The sequence below is a fragment of the Lonchura striata genome, chromosome 33 (genome assembly GCF_050655825.1).
Source record: "Lonchura striata isolate lonStrDom1 chromosome 33, ASM5065582v1, whole genome shotgun sequence".
NCBI lineage: Eukaryota > Metazoa > Chordata > Aves > Passeriformes > Estrildidae > Lonchura > Lonchura striata.
In genome coordinates this window covers 4,263,308-4,284,501 of record NC_140735.1, presented here as the reverse complement: position 1 = coordinate 4,284,501, position 21,194 = coordinate 4,263,308, and the positions used below count along the sequence as shown (strand labels likewise).

General features: G+C 50.6%; 1 protein-coding gene across 1 annotated transcript; it reads left to right on the top strand.

Moving 5' to 3' along the window:
• The first annotated feature begins 9,701 nt into the window (after positions 1–9,701).
• On the top strand, positions 9,702–11,559 carry LOC146764514 (uncharacterized). The gene has a single exon (XM_085564384.1). It carries the CDS (start codon positions 9,854–9,856, stop codon positions 10,508–10,510), a length of 657 nt encoding a protein of 218 aa, XP_085420510.1. The 5' UTR covers positions 9,702–9,853; the 3' UTR covers positions 10,511–11,559.
• The last annotated feature ends 9,635 nt before the right edge of the window (positions 11,560–21,194 follow it).

The window sequence follows — 21,194 nt, the reverse complement described above, 5'->3', positions numbered from 1 at the left end:
TTAGTCAGGTTCGGTTTGGTTTCGTTTAGGGTTAGAAAGGTAGCTTCTAGCATACGAAAAATTGGGTTTGGATCGGACTCGGCTGTGCGGCTTATCTGGAATACATCTGCATGGCTAGCCGGGGTGTCGGTGACTTTTGGGGGCAAGGTTTTGGGGTGGGTTGTGTTTTTCCCTTTGAGCACATTCCTGATAACTTTATTGGGTCCTACTGGTCGAGGTGCTGGTGGTTGGAGTTTGATAATTCGTACATTCACCCACCTTCTCGGTCCTCTGAGGACTACTGTCCACGTTCTACCTGTGGTCTAACTAGGGTGGTCTGGCTGTAGAACGGTCATGTTATAACTTACACATCCCCGATATCTAGGCTGTGCATTGTGATCTCCGCAGCCAAAGGGTGCCCAGGTGAACTGTAAGAATTTGTCGGGCTCCTGTGGTTGCCACCCAAAACTGAAGCCCTATGACATGGTGGTCCTGACTGCCATAAAGGCGGCACGTCCCCCACACCTTCGGTGGCTCCTTCCCTATTTTCATGGCCAGGGCCACCCAGGGGTCCCATTCTGGGGCGTCCCCTGCTGACCCTGCGGTACGGGCGCTGCTTGCGGCGGTAGTGGGTACGAAGGTACCGCAGGCTGTGTTGCGAAATTCGCTGGTGAGGGTACGAAGCTGGCTGTCTCCTGTGGGGGTATGGGGTATAAGGGCGCCCCGTCCCACTGGGGGTTGGCATAGATGGGCTGCCTTGCATTTGCAGCGGGAGGAGGCTGGGTGCAGCCCGCACGCCCCCTCCCTCTCCCGTTTCCCTGGGGCCGGGACCTGCATTCCTTGGCCAGATGCCCCTTCCTCCCGCAGCTCCAACAGGCTCCTCTCTGGCGTGTTTGGGGTGGAGGCGCCGCGGCGGGCTGCCGTGTCGGCTGGGGACAGCTCACCGCGATGTGACCTGCCTCACCACACTTGAAACACGCCATGGCACTGGTCAGGGTGTGGACGGCTGCCTGAATGGGTGTCAGGTGTTCTTCCCTCACTACATGTCTGATCATGTCAGCCAGGCTGGCTCCGGCTGGCAGGGAACGTAAGATATCTTTGGTGACAGAGTTGCAACTGCTGGCGCAAGCAGTCAGCTACCACGGGGCCCTTTGCCTCTGCCGGCAGGGTAGAGGAGTCTATTGCTGCCTGCAGGCGATTTACGAACTGCGTGAAGCTTTCGCTCTCTGCTTGCCTTACGGAGGACCACGGCGACGGCTTGGCCACGACCCGGGAGGCTGCACGAATAGCCTCCCTGGCAGCCTGAGTGGTCGCCCTGACCTCCTCAGCCCGCATCTGCGTGGCTTGCTGCTGAGGCGTGATCATATCATCGTGCTTTCCCATAAGCCTGGATAAAGTCGATCTGTGTAGTGGCTGCCTCGCGCCAGATGCTTGGGCTAATAGCTTTGTACAATTATCCTCCCATTCTTGTCTAAATACAATCATTCCCGCGCCATCAAGTATCATGCGACCTATTCGCTCGCTATCAAAGGGAAGCAGGTCGTCATTACTAAAAAGACCATCAATTAGTGTGGAGACTATGGCCGAATTGATTCCTTTTTCTGCAATGGCTTTGACAATTGATTGTACATCTTTTGGGTTTACCGGGGCATATACCCTCTGCTGGTTCCCTTCCGGGCCGGTGATCCTCACTGGGAAGGCTTGTACGGCAGCCGCTGGGGACCATTCAGCACAGGCTATTTTTATTTCTCCCCAGTCGGTAAACTGGGCTGGTTCGTATTGTGGCTGCTTTTCGGTGCGGCTTAAAGCTTTACTTGGTTTTGTTTTAAATTGCATTGGCTCTATTCTCTTCGTCTCAGAGTCCCAGCCGGCTCCCGGCAGCTCTTCCGAGCTGCCGGAGCTGCTGCTGGACTCCGAGTCGGAAGTCGAGTGCCAGCGCACTTCCGGGGCTCGGTGCCGTTTTGCGCGGCTCCGACCCCGCTCCTCCCCCCGGGGGTGGCGCCGCTGCCGCTCCCCGGGCTCGCCCTGCCTCCTGCAGGGGTGGGTTTCTCCCTTATACGGTGGCAGTGTCAGGCGCGGCTGCCGATCGGCTCCGAGCCCTCTGCCGCTCTCCTTCTCTTTCTCCCGCGCACGCGCATTAGCGAAACTCCGCGCCTCTGTGCTCTTTGCGCCGAGACTGCCCGCGCCCCGCCCCTCCCCTTGGCTGCCGGCGCCATTTTCAAAGGCGTATGGAGGCGGCGTGGGCAGCATCCCCTCCCGAGCCGCGGCTCCCGCGGCTCTGGCTTCCCCCACCAGTCCCTGCCAAAAGAACTCTGCGCGCTGCTGCACCTCCGGTAGCGGGTCACCGACCGGCGGTGGCGGGGCGGGTGGGGAAGCCGCGGATTTTTGGGAGGTTTCCGCGGGGGGCCCCGGGCCCCGGCCCGCGGAGGGGGGCGACGCGCCGGGCCCCCCCGGATCCCCGCTCCTGGGCGGGTCACCCTCAGGGGTAGTTTGCGTTGCCGCTCCTACCCCTAGCTTGGGTGTAACCAATAAACACGTACGCGCTGCGCTCCACGTCTCCTGCTCTTCTATTGCTTTGCGCAGGGCTTTCTCTACTTTTCCCCACGCCTTAAGGCATTTGCCGCTGCCTGAGGATTTCGTGTCCTCGGCCAGCGCGGCTGTGCATTTTTCCCATATCTCCGGATGCAAAACATCCACAGGGCGTTCAATTGCCCCAAGCTCAAGCAGCCTTGCTATAGCAAGATAAAAGTCTTTGAGCTTACACTCAATTCCCCATTGCTTATGAACCTCACTTACGACCCTGGCAATGGCATCCATGATGATCGCGGGTCCTGGGACGTCTCCCTTGCCGAGAACACGGTTTCACCGGTCTGGCCGCTGCTCTTGTCCAGGCGACACCCGCTGCCCAAGCGAATTATTCCCGGGCTTCGGCACCAGTTATGTTGCCTTCAGGGGAAGGCAAGGCGACCTGGTTTCAAGGAACAGCACGGCAGCCCAGTCTCCCCTGGGCCACTCGGGCCAAGGACACACGCAGGCACCAGTGTGGTGGACGGTCGAAAGCCTTTATTATCTTATCTCATGGGTTTAAATAGTCTTGGGGGACTCTGCTACGTCAGGGGGGGTTGGTAGGGTCTCTAGGGTTAGTCAGGAGTGGAAAACTACTGGGTTAGGTGTGGTTACATTCTTTGGGGTAAATGGATAACATGTTGCAGGGTGAGAGGGGGAAGGGGTCTTTCTTTCCGTCACATCCCAAAATCTTCCGTTCGCCTGTCCCTATCTACTACACACGTGTCTCATAGCGACAAAATCACAAGCTGTAAGTGAACTTAAATGCTGATAAGAGTTGTTCTTTTACTAATTTGTGAAGCTTAATAGAAGTTATAAGCGAAGTTGAATATTGTTAAGTGTTATTCCACAGCTCTGTTTAGCTTTTAGGCTGTATTCCTTTTATCCTTGCCCTCACTGTCCTTTCCTCACACACAAACACACACAAACACACACACACACACACACACACACACACACACACACACACACAGAAACACACAAACACACTGACACCGGGACAGTTCTTGGCTCATTTCTGGTTTGATTGCCTGGGTTTTGTTTGGTTTTGTTGCTGCTTTGTTCCCTTGGTGTGCCTGAAGTGTCCAGTCAGGAGCAGAGTGACTCTTGCCAAGGAACTCTGTGGTGCTGTCGCTTAATATTAACTCGGTTTTATGCTACTCCCCTGCTGGGGATTTTTAAAGTGCTCTCAAGCCCTCATTCATAAGAGGGTGAAGGAGCCCATGCCAAGCTCTGGCCCTGGGGGCACAGGGATGCTGCTAGGGGGTCCCTGTCTCCCTGTTCCAACTTTGACGGCCCTGAGCCCCTGTCCCCGTGTCAGGCTCTGGGGTTGATCTCCTAGAACATCCTCAGGGGGAGGCTGCGGCGCCAGGGGCAGGGGGACCCAGAGGGACACGGGATCCCACGGTGCATGAGCAGCTTTGGACTTCTCTGGGAGGAACTGTGAGTGGGAGCTGGGTTGAAGTGACCTCCCCAGTAAGGTCACAGAGCCCCTGAGATGTCACACTGCCTCCTGTTATGTCACAGCCCACCCTGAGATCTATCATATCCCCTTGTGGTGTCTGAGCACCAATGCTGGTCTATCACTCTGTGATGTCATACACTTGTGTTGTGATGTCACAGAAGACTCTGATATCACAAAGTCAGCCCGTGTCACTATCCTCTAGTGCAAGCAGGAATCATGATGGTTTGTTTTCCTGATCACAGAGTGCAAAAACCACATAGAAGGGATTTTCAGTATTAATCAAAACAAATGCACCTTTTATTGAGTGCCCACAGCAAATGCCGTAGAAGGATTAGAAAGGAGATAAAGGGTAGAAAGAGAGAGAGAAAAAGAGTGGAGAGGAATAGCTATGAATGGAGAGACAAAATCCTCATGCTCCAGCCCATAGTTCCCTCTTGACATGTCAAGGAGAATCTCAAAGACTTTAGTTAACTCAGGGCTTTTTTTTAATATGTTGAGGAAGCAGGTACAGGACAGTGGAGAATAAGTCCGTTGAGAACAAGTACAGACAGCCGTGTTCCAAACAGGACAAACCAGCCCCAGCTGTGAGCAGTACTCATTGATTCAGGATTGCTTTCCCTGGGAAACCAGTCTTGGTGCAGCGAGCACATCTGCAGGTAACGCTTGGCAGACATCCCGCTTCAGTCAGGCCATCGCCTCTGTGTTAAAATCTTAGGGGTCTCAGTCTCAGTCCTTGGGGGGGGCTTCAACCTCCGTCCTTGATGGCGGTCGTGAGGCAGATGAGGGATCTTCCATGGGGGGTCACCAAAGTTCTCCAAAGCGAGTGGTATCTGGCCAAGAGGTGGGCAAATTCATGGGGAGCAGGGATCCTGAAGCCAGTGTAAGTGTACAGAGCAAGCTGCTAATTGCCAGTCCCTGCTCAAAGTGGTGCACCGTGTGCACAGCACGCACACCTGCAAACAATCACTTGGCAAGCATCCACCTCAACCAGACCAGAACTTCTGCCAGGGTCTTCAGGGCCTTAGTCTCAGTACTTGCATGGATCGTGAGGCAGATGAGGGAAACTTTGGACTGTCTCTTACAGCCTGTGAAATCTCTGTCTGTTTTGTGATGTCACGGCCTGCTCTGTGATGTTACTCAGGCACCCAGTGATGTCACAACCCACTCTGGTGTCACACAGCCACCCTCCATGGTGGTGGAATTGGCTCTATGGCCTCACACCCTACTCTATGATATCACAGCCATATCTGTGACAACACAACCCCCTCTGAGATGTCACAAAACCCTCTCTGTGATGTCATACTGTCACTCTGTAATGTCACAGCACAAACTTTGACCTCACAGCCCACTCTATGATGGCATACAGCCATGCCATGATGTCATGGCCTGCTCTGTGTTGTCACACAGTCCCCTCTAGGATGGTGTAGTTGCTCAATGACCTCACACAACAAACTCTGTGATGTCATAGCCCAATCTGTGCTGTTACACAGCCCCTTTTTGACCTCATTACTGCTCTGGGCCTCTGTGACACAGCCACAGAGGTACCACTGTGACACAGACCCTCTGGGACACTGCACAGCCCCTGCCATTGCTGAGCCCCTGAGAGTTCTGTCTGTGCCATGCTCGTGTCTCTGGGATGCCCTGGCAGAGCCCCAGCCCTGCTGCGCTGTGCACAGGAGCTGCTCCTGGCCAGAGCTGTCTCTCTGCAGCGCTGCCCTTGCCAGGAGCTGCCTCTGGGCCAGGAGCCCGGCACATCTCAGCAGCACAGACACAGCCCAAGGACTTTAATGACCCTCTGGGGATTTGTGCTCAGGTCATGAACATCAGGCCCTGAGAGGGAGCTGCAGAAACCTCTCCAGAACTCCAAGTCAGAGTCCATCCCCAAAGTTTCCCTGAATTTAATGGGCCCCACTGAGGGACAAAACGGAGAAAGTGTCCCCAGGCAGGGCAGAGCAGAGAACTGGAGGCAGTGATGACAGGTGGGGACAAAGAGAAGACAAGTCTTGGTGCCCTGGGGCACAGCAGGGTCTGTGCCACCAAGGGCTGTGAGGAGACACCTTGTGCTGAGGCACTGGGGCCTCCTGGCACAGCCCCAGCCAGGCTGGGCACTGTCACCCCCTGGTCCTGCCCTCAGCATCCCCCACAGCCCACATCCCAGTGGCCTCAAGGATCTGCTGGAAGGAGTCCCTGGGGAGCCTTGGTCAGGAATGGTCCTCGGGGCTCCTTCATGCTCCCAGGGACTGCAGGTTCTTCAAAGGACTTTGGCTTTTGCTTTTGCCTTGGAGACTCTGAGAGGTTTGTGCAATCCTGGCCTCCAATTATCTGCTGTAATTAGTCCCTGGAGAGGTTTTTGTCAGTAAACAACAGAGAGTGGGCTCATTAACACTTCTAGGAACTCAATTATTTTAAAGTACTTGATGTTTCCCTTCTGATCCAGACTCTGTGAGAGGTTTGTGCAATCATGGCCCCAGTTATCTTTATGACCCCCATTAGCTTTAATGAGTCCTTTGAGAGCTTTGTACTGACACTCAGTAGGGCTCATTAATGCTTTGAGATACTCAAGGTCTTTAAAGTACTTTGGAATTTCCTTTCAACACTGAGTCTCTGAGAGGTTTTTGTGCCATCCTTGCCTCCCATTCACTCCTACAAGGAGTCCATGAGAAGCCTGTGTTGGGGATGGTGCTCAGTGGTACCCATTAATGCCTTGAGACACTCTGGGTTTTCCTGTGACTTTGACTCCTGGAAAGGTTTGTGCCATCTCCTCTCAGGCCCTGGGGTTCCAAGGCTCAGCTCCAAATGCACCACGGGGCTCATTAGGATCAAGCCAGTCCTGAAAAACCGTGGCTCTGCCTTGATTTCTCTCGCCTCTAGTGTCATTCATTTAGAAGTTTTCCTACAATATTTATGGAGAGATATTGCAAAGGGCTTCTAGGAAATATGTATTCCTGTTTTAAAGGGTGTCTTTTATTGCTGTTCTTATTACACAAGAGGAGATTACAACATTCAGTGACTGATATTGATGCTGGGACTCTCTTGAGGAGGTCTGGCCTGTTCAGAAGAGCTGTGCCTGGAGGTCTGACCCAGCATGGATGTGAAAAATGCATATTATATGGCTCTATGCAGATATTCACTATATGTGTCATGCTATATTGATTAGTTGTGCCGTATTAACATTTTAAGAGTATGGTAAATGTAGTTTTACAGTTAAAATGAAGCTTTAGTAGTTAAAATAAATATTATGTCAATGGGGTTTTATTTAAGGAATGAGATACTTGCTTTGAAGTAACTGTCACCAAATACCTAAATTTTCCATAGAAGACGAATTTATGGTTTTCTTATCAGAAAAAGCTAATTTCTTCAGGCCTTGCTCAGATTCAAAGACGCTGTGGTTATTAAAGGAAGCAATTGACACATAACAGGGAGAGGTTCTTGTTTTAAATAGAATGTATGCATAACCATGAAATATATATGAATATGCAACAGTGTATTGTTTCAAGGGTGATTCCTTTGTACACAAGGCATGCTTGTTGTGGTTTAAGTGCCAGAGAGCATCCAGAGTCCGTAATTCTTTGGTTTTTATTGTATTTCTATTGTCCTAATTTAAAATTTTATTACTCCAATTGTATTATAATTTTAATAATCATTTTACTATTATTAAACTATCAAAAACTCTAAAAACAAGCGATTGGCATTTTTCACAATGGACAACCTTGCTCCACATTCCCCATCCTCATCCTGTCTCTCTTCACTCACCTGGGACCTGCTTTGCTTGGAGAACTGGTTGCACTCAGGCAAAGTTGGCTTTTCCTTCTTTACTTTTTGTAGCAAACGAAAATCCTGAGTTTCCCCATTGAAAACAGACAGCTTCCTCAAGTGTGTGCCAAGCCCAAGGTGCCTCCAAGAGCATTGCAGACCTGCCCTGGGCCAGCAGTGAGGGTGGATCATCAGCCCAACCTGCACTGGGCCATTGCAAGGGACTCTTGCCATGGTCACTGCACTGACCCCACTGCTGGCTTTGGGTGCCATGGCAAGCCACATCTGTTCAAGTTTCCTTGGAAACCAGCCCAGGACCCTTTTCTGCAGCCAGGTTCCATGGCCACTTGCCTGCAGAGCTGCTGCTGCCCTTGGCTGCCGTGGCAGCCCTCAGGACAAAGCGGTGCCGGGGCTGTTCCAGGCACAATTGCAGTGCCACTCCTTGGTGCCACCAGGTGCCACAGCAACACCCACAGGGACCCATTCCTTAGTTTGGTGCCACGGCAACCAATGCCTGGAGGCGTTGTGATGGTTGTTTGCCATGGAAACCTGCCCTAGGCCGTTCCACAAGGCTGCTGTCACAGCCCGGAGCCAGAGGGGATCCCTTGCTGGGCCCTTGTGCCATGGCCACCTGCCCTGTGCCACGCTGGCCGGTCAGGCACTGCGGAACCAGCAGCAAACGGCAGTGCCAGGGCCAAAGGCCAGGTCAGGCAAACAGAAAGGGGCAGTGCTGGGCACTGTGTCCATGGCAGCCCTCAGCGGGTGTGACACCTGGGCCACCTGTCTTGGCAGGTGCCATGGAAACCCCTTGTTGGGACTGATGGCACGGACACTGGCACTGAGACACTGCTGGGCCGGGTGCTGAGCACAGGGCTGAGCACACTGAGATGGTTTTGCTCTTGCTGAGCTCCCACTGAGCCAAGGCCTGTCCTGCCCCTCTGGGCTACACTGGGGAGGGGCTGGGGCTGCGGGGAGGCTGGGAGGGGACACAGCCAGCACAGGTGAGCCCAGCTGACCCTGGGATACCCCAGCCCATAGGACATCCTGCTCAGTGTATAAAGTGGGGGGAGCAAGGAGCAAGGGGAACTTTTGGAGTGAGGGTTTTTGTCTTCCCAGGTAACTCTTAGGCAGGATGGGGTCCTGTTTCACCTGAGGGCAGGGTCAACACCAAAGACACAGGCACCAACTTAGCTTAAGGAACAGTGAAATACAAATCTGCAAAATATTACATAATACAAAATTTTAGATAATACAAATCTTCAAAATAGTACAAAAGTATAAGAAAAGTGAAGGAAAATATCATTAGAAAATAATTCCAAAAGAGAAGATGTTGAAATGATTATCACACAACTCTCTATTTCTTGTTGAAGGCTCTGGAGATTCTTTCTCTGCTTTCAGACAGGCTTGCATTCCCTAACAAGTCCTGCTACCAAATCCTGGTTTCCAAGGCTGGAACAGTGTCTCAGGTTCAGCTGTGTGTGTATTCAATTGCCATCTGTTAAAGGTGGGGGCAGTTATCATTAGGAAGTTAATTAGGAAGCTGACTTTATCTCTTCCATAACCAATCATCCCTCGGGAAATATCTTCTGCTAATGGGCCATTGAGTGATAAAAATGCATGACTGATAAAAGTGCATGACTGATAAAAATGACATCATCCCATTGTGCGATGCTCCACCCAGAGGGAGGAGCCAGCATTCCTACCTGGATATAATCTGAGCCTTGAAACACCACAGCCTGCCTTTTCCTACTGGATTCCCAGAAAAGCAGCTTTCAGCTCCACTGGATTCCCAGAGAAAGACCAGGCCCATCTCCACCACCACTGGACCTTCAGAAGAAAACTTCACCCTTCTTCAGGATAACTGCTTCAACAGAGACACAGCTGTCACTGCAGGAGGACCTCAGCCACCATTTAATGGGACTGCTGCCAACACCCTGACCCACAGGGTGTCGGACTCGGTCAGTAGGGGTTTTGTTGTTTGTTCTATTGCATTTGTATTTTAAAAATTTTCTTAGTAAAGGATTGTTTCCTCAGGCACAGAGGTGAATACCATCCTGTCTTTGTCCTTCCTTGCCAGACAAGGAGCTGAAGATGGAGACCAGGGAGGACAAATCCCCATGCCAGAACCTCATGGAAGAGGCTGTTTTGAGCGGCTCCATGGAACAGGAATCCAGCAAGGAGCAAAAGCCCCAGGGATCCCGCATGTGGAGGGCCTCCAAACGCAGCCCAGGGTGCTCTGAGGATGAAAGACCCAGCCTGTGCCAGGAAGGTGGACAGAGCTTCAGCAAGAGGTCAGAGCTGGTGGTCCATGAGCAGCTTCAGGATAGGGAGAAGCCCTACAAGTGCCTGGAGTGTGGGAAGAGCTTCAGACAGAGCTCTGACCTGCTTCGTCACCAGGTGATCCACACCAGGGAATGGGCCTACGAGTGTGGGGAGTGTGGGAAGGGCTTCAGGTGCAGCTCTGAGCTCATCGCCCACCAACGCATCCACACCGGGGAGAGGCCTTACGAGTGTCCTGAGTGTCCAAAAAGGTTTCACACCAGCTCCCATCTCCTTCTGCATGAGCGGATTCACACAGCCGAGAGGCCCTTCCGCTGCCCTGACTGCGGGCAGGGCTTCAAGCATAACTCCCACCTTGTCAGGCACCAGCGCATCCACACCGGGGAGAGGCCGTACAGGTGTCCCCAGTGTGGGAAGAGCTTCACCCAGAGGTCTAACTTGACCAGACACCAACGGAGGCACCAGTAAGCAAAGCCCTGCAAATGCCCCAACTGCAGGAAGAGCTTTGTGCTGCTCCAGATTTATCCCCCATTGGAGGACCCACATTGCGAAGAGACCTGGTGACCCATGTTCCCTGTGATCCATGCTGGGAAGACACCTGTCCCTTTTCCTGCCCCTGCCAATGACATGATGTGGGATCAAATGATGGGAGGGTCTGGCCATTGCATTGTAATTACATTCACTCCCACACTGATGTCATTGCCAGGGGCAGGAAAGGGACTCTCTCTCTCCCCCAAGGAGAAGGGCATCCTTTCCAGGAAGGAAGAAATACATGTCTGGGAAGAGACAGTCAGTGGTGATGTACTTTTCCCTGTAAATAGTTTTTCTTATGATCTCTGTGTTCAGTGTTGTTTCTGTTCCTGTTCAATATTGTTTCTGTTTCTGTTTGTTCCTTATGTGGTTCCTGTTCCCAGTAAATTGTTCTTAGCCCAGGCTCTTTGCCTTTTCTGTCTTCCATGGGATGCAGGAGGGCAGCGAGCTGCACTGCAGTATTACTGGGAGCAGGAAATTGAGGAGTCCCATTCCTAAACCCTGGCCCATGGAAACCAGGATTGTGAGCTGCTCCCAGCCTTGGTGGCCATGGCAACAGCCTTGGGAGTGAGTCCCTGCCTGGGGAATGCGGAAACCTCTTCACTCTGGTGCCCAGGGACAGGACTGGAGGGAACAGCTGCAGCTGAGTCGGGGCAGCCTTAGCTTGGATCTCAGGAAAAGGATTTTCCCAGAGGCTTCTGGGGCACTGCCCAGGCTCCCCAGGGAAGGGTCACAGCTCCAGGGCTCTCTGAGCTCCAGCAGCAATTGGACACCAGTGCCAGGCCCAGGCTGGCATTGTTGAGGTGTCCTGTGCAGGGCCAGCAGCTGGATTCGAAGATCCTGATGGATCCCGCCCAGCTCAGCCAAAGATTCTGTGGTTCTGGGATCCCATGACCCTGGGGATGGAAGTGCCAATGTTTGCCATGGCAACAGGCTCTGGCTCCAGGCCTGAGCTGGTGTCCATGGCAGCCACCCCTGGCATGGGGTCTCCATGGAACTGCCCAGGGACTGACCGTAGCAACAGGGGCTGGGGATGGTTGCCATGGAAACTGACCACAGCAACAGGGGCTGGGGATGGTTGTCATGGAAACTGACCATAGCCACAGGGGCTGGGGATGGTTGTCATGGAAACTGACCATAGCCACAGGGGCTGGGGATGGTTGCCATGGAAACTGACCATAGCCACAGGGGCTGGGGATGGTTGTCATGGAAACTGACCATAGCCACAGGGGCTGGGGATGGTTGTCATGGAAACTGACCATAGCAACAGGGGCTGGGGATGATTGCCTTCTTAGGATTAGATTTGTTACATACACTCAGAGGGGTTCCATGAGGACTTTCCGAGACTCTCCAGGCTGTTCAAGAGCTGGAATGTCACACGCACACAGACAGGGGCTCCATGGAGACCTCCCAGGGCTTTCTGGGGATGGAAAGGGCTGTGTGGTCAGAGGCAGTCACAAACATTCCATGGTGACATCCCAGGAGACCTTGGGCTGCAAAGGCACCGGTCAGTCACAGGCACTCACAGGGGCCCCACGGTGACATCCCAGGAGTCCCCAGGCTGCCAAACAGCCAGGATGTTCCAGACACTCAAAGGTGTTCCTGTCATGGGCAGAGTGGGAGCTTCAGGCAAAATCTTTATTTCTTTATTGGAGAAACTCCTGCTGAGCCATGCGGTGGAGAAATGATACCCAGCAGCCGCCCTGAAACCCCCAAATCCTCCAGAACCCCTAGACTTCTAAAATTTCTTTGAAGAGAGGAGCCTCTGAATGGCTGGATCCAATCCCAGCCCCAGACTTTCTCAGAGGTGTAAAAGATTGGACAGGTGGAATTGAACTTCAATGCATTTTGTCCCACAGGATTAGCAATGGAATACCAGATATATATTTCTAGAAATATAATGGAACAGTTCATACTGAGTGCTATCACACAGCACTTACAGGATGGCCAGGGTACCAGACCCAGGCAGCATGGGTTTTACAAAGGGCAGATCATGTCTGAGCAACCTGGTCTCCTTCTATGACCAGGTGATCCATCTGGTGGATGCAGGAAGGGCTGTGGATGTTGGTTATTTAGACTTCAGCAAGGCCTTTGATACTGTCTCCCACAGCACAGTCCTGGAGAAGCTGGCAGCCCACGGCTTGGACAGGAGCACTCTTTGCTGGGTTAGGAACAGGCTGGATGGCTGGGCCCAGAGAGTGGTGGTGAATGGTGCCACATCCAGCTGGGGACAGTCACCAGCGGTGTCCCTCAGGGCTCTCTACTGGGACCAGTTCTATTTAATATTTTTATAGATGACAGGGAGGAGGGCATTGAATCCCTCAGTAAATTTGCAGATGACACAAAGCTGTGAGCTTGTGTTGATCTACTGGGAGGAAGGAGGGCTCTGCAGAGAGACTTAGATCAGTTGGATAGATGGGCAGAGTCCAACAGCATGAAGTTTAATAAGTCTAAGTGCCAAGTTCTACATTTTGGCCACAAAAATCCCCTACAATGTTACAAGCTGGGGACAGAGTGGCTGGACAATGTTCAGGCAAAAAGGGACCTGAGGGTGCTTGTTGATAGCCGATATAATATGGGCCAGCAATGTGCCTTGGTGGCCAGGAAGCCAATGGCATCCTGGCCTGCATTAGGAATTGTGTGACCAGCAGGAGCAGGGAGGTCATTCTTCCCCTGTACTCGGTGCTGGTGAGACTTCACCTTGAGTTCTGTGTTCAGTTCTGGGCCCCTCATTTGGGAAGGACGTTGAGATGCTTGAGCACGTCCAGAGGAGGGCAACAAGGCTGGTGAGGGGCTTGGAACACAAGCCCTAGGAGGAACATTTGAAGGAACTGGGGTTGTTTAGTCTGGAGAAGAGGAGGCTTAGAGGTGACCTTATTGCTCTCTACAACTTCCTGAAGGGAGGTTGTAGACAGGTGTGGGTTGGTCTCTTCCACTGGGAAGCAACCAACAGAACAAGAGGACACAGTCTCAAGCTACGTCAGGGAAGTTGCAGATTGGATATTAGGAAAAAAATTTTCACCAAAAGAATAATAAAATACTGGAATTTTCTTCCCAGGGAGGTGGTAGAATCACCATCTCTGGATGTGTTTCAAAAAAGACTGAACATGGCACTTGGTGCTATAGTCTAGTTGAGGTGTTAGGGCATAGGTTGGACTTGATGATCTTAGAGGCCACTTTAACCTCATTATTCTGTGATTCTGAGAAATACAGCTCTGATGGATTCTGATCATGATTAGACAGGAAGATCTTAATCAATGTTATTTACTCCACAGCATAGGAGCTGCAACTATTAGGATATTCTGCTCCAGGAAGGAATTTTTGAAGTCAACAGGACCATGCTGGAGTGGTTTGAGCCCATTGCAGGCTAAGCCTCCTGCTCCAGCAGGAACTACCTTTCCTGTGCCATGAGCAGGGCAAGTCCCGCTGCAGGAAAAGCCCCAGGCCAGCCCCAGCACAGGGAAGGCCTCGAGCACAAGGGCAGAGTGCCATGCTGAGAGCTGTGGCAGGGACAACCTGAGGCACCAAAGGGACCTTGGCAGCAGTAGCTGCTTGCAGGGCATGGCCAGAAGCCTCCCTTGGCAATGCGGCCTGGTGGCCACCGCTGCAGAGGTGCTGCCTCAGGGCTCATTCCTTGCTGTGCTCTGGAAAGCCACTTGTGCTCCAGGAGTCTGACTGGGAAGCAATTGGCCCCAGCTCCTTGGCGACAAGATATTGGTGACAAAACTCTTCATGCCAGCAGAGACAAGGCAGGAGCAGAGGAAAGGGGAGAGCCAGGCCCAGGAGACAGTGCTGTCATCATCCAGGTGATGGCTGTGAGGTCACTGCTACTGCAGCAGCCTGGCTGCCCTCAGCAGACATTCTGGCCAGAAGCCTTGTGAGGTCACCCAGCACATCAGAGAATCCACACAACAGGAATTCCATCCTTGGGGAGGGGACGGCACTTCACTATGTCAGGTTGCACAAAGCTTCTGCACTTGGACAATTCCTGGGATGGCGAATCCACTTCTCTGTAAGAAAAACAGCTGCAGTTTTGTTCCACTTTGTCATAGGTCAGTGCAGGCGTAGTGCTAGGGCACCCATGAAAATATTTTCCTCTAATGGCTACTGTGAGATGTGACCAGAGTCAGAGCAGAGCAGACCCAAGCTTAGAAATAAAGAAAAAATCTAAATGTACCTACAACTATAATAAAAGGAACACTGAGAATTCAGAATGAAAACCTTCCAAAACATTCCTTTTTGCCCCACCCAATTTCCACCAAAACACAGTGAGACAAAATCTTAGGCCTTCAATCAAATAACCACCACTCAAATAAATCAATTCTCAGTGTTTCTCCACCCCTCTGTCCTGCAGGGGCTGGCCGGGTTCCATTCCCTTCACCCCCTTCCCTGTCCGGCACTCCTGGCCCACCTCAGCCTCGGCCGCATGGTTACCCCTCCCCAGCCCAGACTGTGGCTGGGCAGGGGAAGATTGAACTCTTCACTGACCGCAACAACAGAAGAGACTTCCCTTGAGAATTCTCTGCTTTTAATCCCCTGTGTCCTCTGAGGTGTGTCCAATGCCTTCAGTGGTCACACCAGGTGTCAATATTCAAATCTGACCACTGATTGGTTTGGCTATAACTTCCCAGGAAAACTCACTTTCTTGTCAACATATGACAATCCCTCTTCTTGATGTCTCTTGGAGTAATCCCGTCTGGACTGGGAGCTGAGATTTTACTCATCTCCTGCACATTTTTCTCCATTTCTTTTGCCATAACTAATTCTCTGAAAGCACTATTGTCAGTTTTCCCTTAATTTGGAAGTTCCCAAGGCTATCAAATGTTCCAGGTGTTCCTGCTGGGCCTTAAAAAGTTGTCTGGGTGGGATTTCACAGGACAAACACTATGTCATTCAGGATAATTTTAGGAAGTTTGGCCCTATCTAGAAGGAGCAGGTCCTGGAAGGGAAGAAAACTACTTTTCTTAAATGCTCTTCTTTTCATCCACTTTTGAAAAAGTCTTCATGGTCCTTTTTCCTGGCTCCCCATTTTGCTCTTTGCTTGCTTGCTGTTCTTATCTGGCTTACTGATTCAAGACTGATCAGAAGCAGTCCTCTGCTCATTGTTGAATGCATCTCCTGGTAAGAGCTTGAAGGCCCTTGGGAAGGTGTTAATTGTCCCAGCTGATAGCATTTCACTGAGGGTTCTGAGATAATGGGCCTGCAGCTGCCCCTCCCTCTGTCTCTTAGTGTTTCCCAGCTGTTGTTGTCCTTATCAGGGTGGTGACTCATCTTGGGATCTGTTTACCTTTCAGCCCCTGGTCTCCCAGGCGTCTGACTCCTCTCAAGATTCTTGTCCAAGTCCCTTCTCAGGCACACAGTGGCTCTCCTGGTTCCATGACTCATTCCAGGTTCCTTATCTACCTCCTCAGATGGTTTCTTGAGCAAAAATCTCCTTTTAGTGCTGATTTCTTTAGCTGTTTTTGCTTGTGATGTGTGTTCTTCAATGAGTTTATTGATTGTTTTTTTCCCCTCAAACTGGGCCTCCAATCTTATCAGTAGTTCTTCCTCCACTTTAGTCCAGCATCTTTTGTGGGCTTGGAAGTCTGTTTTGGGTGGGAAACAGCGACCATTTCCTGATTTCTCACCCATGAGTGTCCTAATCTTTTGGGTTGTCTCAGACCAATTTTTGTCTTGCAGTCCCTGCCACATACCTCACAGATCCACTCCCTGGCTGAAGCCATTTCTGCTGTTTCCCTGCATTTAGGAAGGTGACAAACAATGCTGTGATAATAACTCATCTCTTACTCACATTTAGCACACCGAAAACAAACCCTCCTTTTCCCATGGACTACCCTCAGATGTTCAATCAAGCCCAACACACAGTTCACCCAGGAACCACAGGAAGGATAAGGTGGATTTTGGTCAGGAACAGTCATGGTAACGATGTCTGCCAGTGTCTGTTGCCTGCATTTCTATGTCTGAGCTGGGGATGTCTCTGGTAAAGTGTCCTTCTGCAGCTCAGAGGTGATGTTTCTGGTGTGCTCTCAGTCTCACACTCACCGTTTCTCTTCTCATTGTCAAGCACAAACATTTCCCAGTTCTCAGAAGGCAGGTCTTCACTCCCACACTTGGCCATGGTGCAATCTATTGATACACCTCAGGCAGCCTGCTCAAACCCTCCTAGCTTGCGGAAAAATGAACACATTCAAAGTTCTTCACTAACAAGTGCAAGTTATCAAACTCTAAGCTCACCAGAGAAGCCAATTCACGTTCTGCCAAACTGGGGGATGTTGAGGAATTTTTGCAGGACAATGGACACATTCAGCAGATGCACAATCCAGGCTTCTGGTAACCAAGTAATCAGTTCAAGGACCAAGGACAGTGAATCCTTGTAGACAGAAGAAGAGTCAGCAAGAATCAGCAAGTTGTCAGCGAACTTTGAGAAAGTGAAAAAAAAACAGGACTAAGGGTCGGCCAGATGACCACAGCAATACATGTGTAGAATTAGGTTATCCAATTAGCGTTTAGTCTTTGATTTGTGGACAGTTAGGATTGGTCAATGATGTATTAGCTAGAGGGACATGGACATTAGAACATTTAAATATATAGTTTTATAGATATAAAATATAGTTTTCTTTATAATAAAGTTTGCTTCACTAGATCACATGGATCATGGAGTGATGTCCCGTTTCTGATCCTCTGTGAGACATTCATTTTGAAGAATTAAGAATTTTAGGGAAGTTAAGATGATAGATAAATTAGATGTTGCTGAGTTAGCAGAAGTAGATAAATAGGCTTTGTTCATAGTTAACAGTAGCCGGATCCATTAAATCATTGTTTGTCAATTTATGTTGGGGTAGCTGTGCTTATCATTGAAAACAGAATGCGATAAACATGTTATAAATGTGAATCTCCAAGTTATTAGTTATTAATTTAATAAAATGTATTAAATGTACCAAATATAAATTTTGAGAAAAATGAAAAAAAGCCGCTATAACAGTGTGGAGCCCGGGATTGCCACCGGGTAAGACACAGGTTTGACAGATGCAGCAGAGTGTCCTCTATGCTTCACACCGACCGTCCTCTTTGACTGATTTTTACAAGATTTTTCTTGCCTGAAGCAGAGTCCCTTTTCTTCCTTTCTGGAGTGCATGTATTCATGTGGAGTTCTTTTCTCTGTGGCAAGTTGAACAATACATGTCCAGAGAGTGATGAACACCTGTGTTTGCAGTCCCAGAATTCAGTATTGAGATGTACTTCCCTGATGGCTCTGACTATCTCAGTCTCGGATATTTATCATGTATTTATCGTCCGGGTGTTTCTCGGACAACCTTGATGCATGATCCCTCTCTGGGCTGGCCACTTGTGTTTGCTTGTAAATAAAGTCCTCCCTCTCTTGTCCAGGTGGCTTTGACATGGTGTTGCAATCGCTGTTGCTGGCTTGTGCGATTTAAAAACTTCTTATAAGAGTATAACTTAACAGCACATAACTATAAAATAGATGACAATTTTATTTGCACGAATTATCCTACACACATATAACAGTCCTAATGATTCCATGAGGCCTTGCAGTGTCACAATGTTCTCCATGGTTCCACAGGCCCCGCAGTGTCATGTGACTCCTCTGTTCCATGAGTCCTGCAATGTCACAATGGACCTTTGGACCAATGGACCATGGGGGTTTGCAGTGTCACAACGGTCTCCTTTGGCTCCACAGTGTCCCAATGGAGCACTGATTACAGGCAGCCTCTCTGTGTTACCCTGGAGCTTTGTTTCCGTGGGGTCTCGCAGTGTCCCAATGGAGCCTTGGTTGGATGGGGCCTCACAGTGTCACAATGATGCCTACATTCCACTGAGGCACACGGCGTCACTAGGGTCCCCTTGCTTCCATGAGGCCCAGCAATGTCACAGTGGTGTCCATGAATCCATGAGGACGCACAGTGTCCCAATGGTCCCTTGGTCTCACATGGCCCCACAGTGTCACAATTGTCCTTTGGTTCCATGGTTCCTGTGCTGGTGCATTCCCCTCTCCCCTTCTCAGGCCACCCTGCCAGCTGAGAAATGCTCACTGGATCAGGGCCTTGGCCAGCAGCCCCTGGGCTCAGATCCTCTGGAGCTCATCACAGACACTGTCTGCTCCAGGCTCAACCCTTCATCCCCTGGGGAGATGCCAAAGCCTCCACAGGGAGCATTTCCCTTTGCTCAGGGGAATTTCTCACAGGTGCCTTGTAGTGACTCTTTGTGTCTGTGTGCACACAGGAGTGCCTGTGATGAGAGAAATGTGGCAGAAATGCTGCTCTCTGAGGGGTTTGATTGCCTTGGATAGCTGAGCCAGTCAAGCCTGTAAGTAAGGTTAAGTCATGTCACCGTGAATCTTAAGATTTTCTAAAGCCTTCTGAGTTTACATTCTGTTGGAGAACCTTCCCACACAATTTCTGTGTACAACAAATTGTTTACATTCTTTTATGGGGGTGGAGAAACTTGATGTACTAGTGGTTTGTCCAATGTCTTTGGAGAGGTGGCCCATTCACTCTCCAATCCAATGTCACCTTCGGGAGAGTATAAAAGTTGGAGTCAGAGAATAAACTTTTAGCTTTACCTTGCAAATAGCAGGTGGCTCGCATCGTGCTTTCACGTGTCTCATAGCGACAAAATCACAAGCTGTAAGTGAACTTAAATGCTGATAAGAGTTGTTCTTTTACTAATTTGTGAAGCTTAATAGAAGTTATAAGCGAAGTTGAATATTGTTAAGTGTTATTCCACAGCTCTGTTTAGCTTTTAGGCTGTATTCCTTTTATCCTTGCCCTCACTGTCCTTTCCTCACACACAAACACACACACACACACACACACACACACACACACACACAGAAACACACAAACACACCGACACCGGGACAGTTCTTGGCTCATTTCTGGTTTGATTGCCTGGGTTTTGTTTGGTTTTGTTGCTGCTTTGTTCCCTTGGTGTGCCTGAAGTGTCCAGTCAGGAGCAGAGTGACTCTTGCCAAGGAACTCTGTGGTGCTGTCGCTTAATATTAACTCGGTTTTATGCTACTCCCCTGCTGGGGATTTTTAAAGTGCTCTCAAGCCCTCATTCATAAGAGGGTGAAGGAGCCCATGCCAAGCTCTGGCCCTGGGGGCACAGGGATGCTGCTAGGGGGTCCCTGTCTCCCTGTTCCAACTTTGACGGCCCTGAGCCCCTGTCCCCGTGTCAGGCTCTGGGGTTGATCTCCTAGAACATCCTCAGGGGGAGGCTGCGGCGCCAGGGGCAGGGGGACCCAGAGGGACACGGGATCCCACGGTGCATGAGCAGCTTTGGACTTCTCTGGGAGGAACTGTGAGTGGGAGCTGGGTTGAAGTGACCTCCCCAGTAAGGTCACAGAGCCCCTGAGATGTCACACTGCCTCCTGTTATGTCACAGCCCACCCTGAGATCTATCATATCCCCTTGTGGTGTCTGAGCACCAATGCTGGTCTATCACTCTGTGATGTCATACACTTGTGTTGTGATGTCACAGAAGACTCTGATATCACAAAGTCAGCCCGTGTCACTATCCTCTAGTGCAAGCAGGAATCATGATGGTTTGTTTTCCTGATCTCAGAGCGCAAAAACCACATAGAAGGGATTTTCAGTATTAATCAAAACAAATGCACCTTTTATTGAGTGCCCACAGCAAATGCCGTAGAAGGATTAGAAAGGAGATAAAGGGTAGAAAGAGAGAGAGAAAAAGAGTGGAGAGGAATAGCTATGAATGGAGAGACAAAATCCTCATGCTCCAGCCCATAGTTCCCTCTTGACATGTCAAGGAGAATCTCAAAGACTTTAGTTAACTCAGGGCTTTTTTTTAATATGTTGAGGAAGCAGGTACAGGACAGTGGAGAATAAGTCCGTTGAGAACAAGTACAGACAGCCGTGTTCCAAACAGGACAAACCAGCCCCAGCTGTGAGCAGTCCTCATTGATTCAGGATTGCTTTCCCTGGGAAACCAGTCTTGGTGCAGCGAGCACATCTGCAGGTAACGCTTGGCAGACATCCCGCTTCAGTCAGGCCATCGCCTCTGTGTTAAAATCTTAGGGGTCTCAGTCTCAGTCCTTGGGGGGGGCTTCAACCTCCGTCCTTGATGGCGGTCGTGAGGCAGATGAGGGATCTTCCATGGGGGGTCACCAAAGTTCTCCAAAGCGAGTGGTATCTGGCCAAGAGGTGGGCAAATTCATGGGGAGCAGGGATCCTGAAGCCAGTGTAAGTGTACAGAGCAAGCTGCTAATTGCCAGTCCCTGCTCAAAGTGGTGCACCGTGTGCACAGCACGCACACCTGCAAACAATCACTTGGCAAGCATCCACCTCAACCAGACCAGAACTTCTGCCAGGGTCTTCAGGGCCTTAGTCTCAGTACTTGCATGGATCGTGAGGCAGATGAGGGAAACTTTGGACTGTCTCTTACAGCCTGTGAAATCTCTGTCTGTTTTGTGATGTCACGGCCTGCTCTGTGATGTTACTCAGGCACCCAGTGATGTCACAACCCACTCTGGTGTCACACAGCCACCCTCCATGGTGGTGGAATTGGCTCTATGGCCTCACACCCTACTCTATGATATCACAGCCATATCTGTGACAACACAACCCCCTCTGAGATGTCA

What these genes read in the sequence shown, in the direction of transcription:
- LOC146764514 (XM_085564384.1), top strand. Translation starts at nt 9,854, where the DNA reads ATGGAGACCAGGGAGGACAAATCCCCATGCCAGAACCTCATGGAAGAG.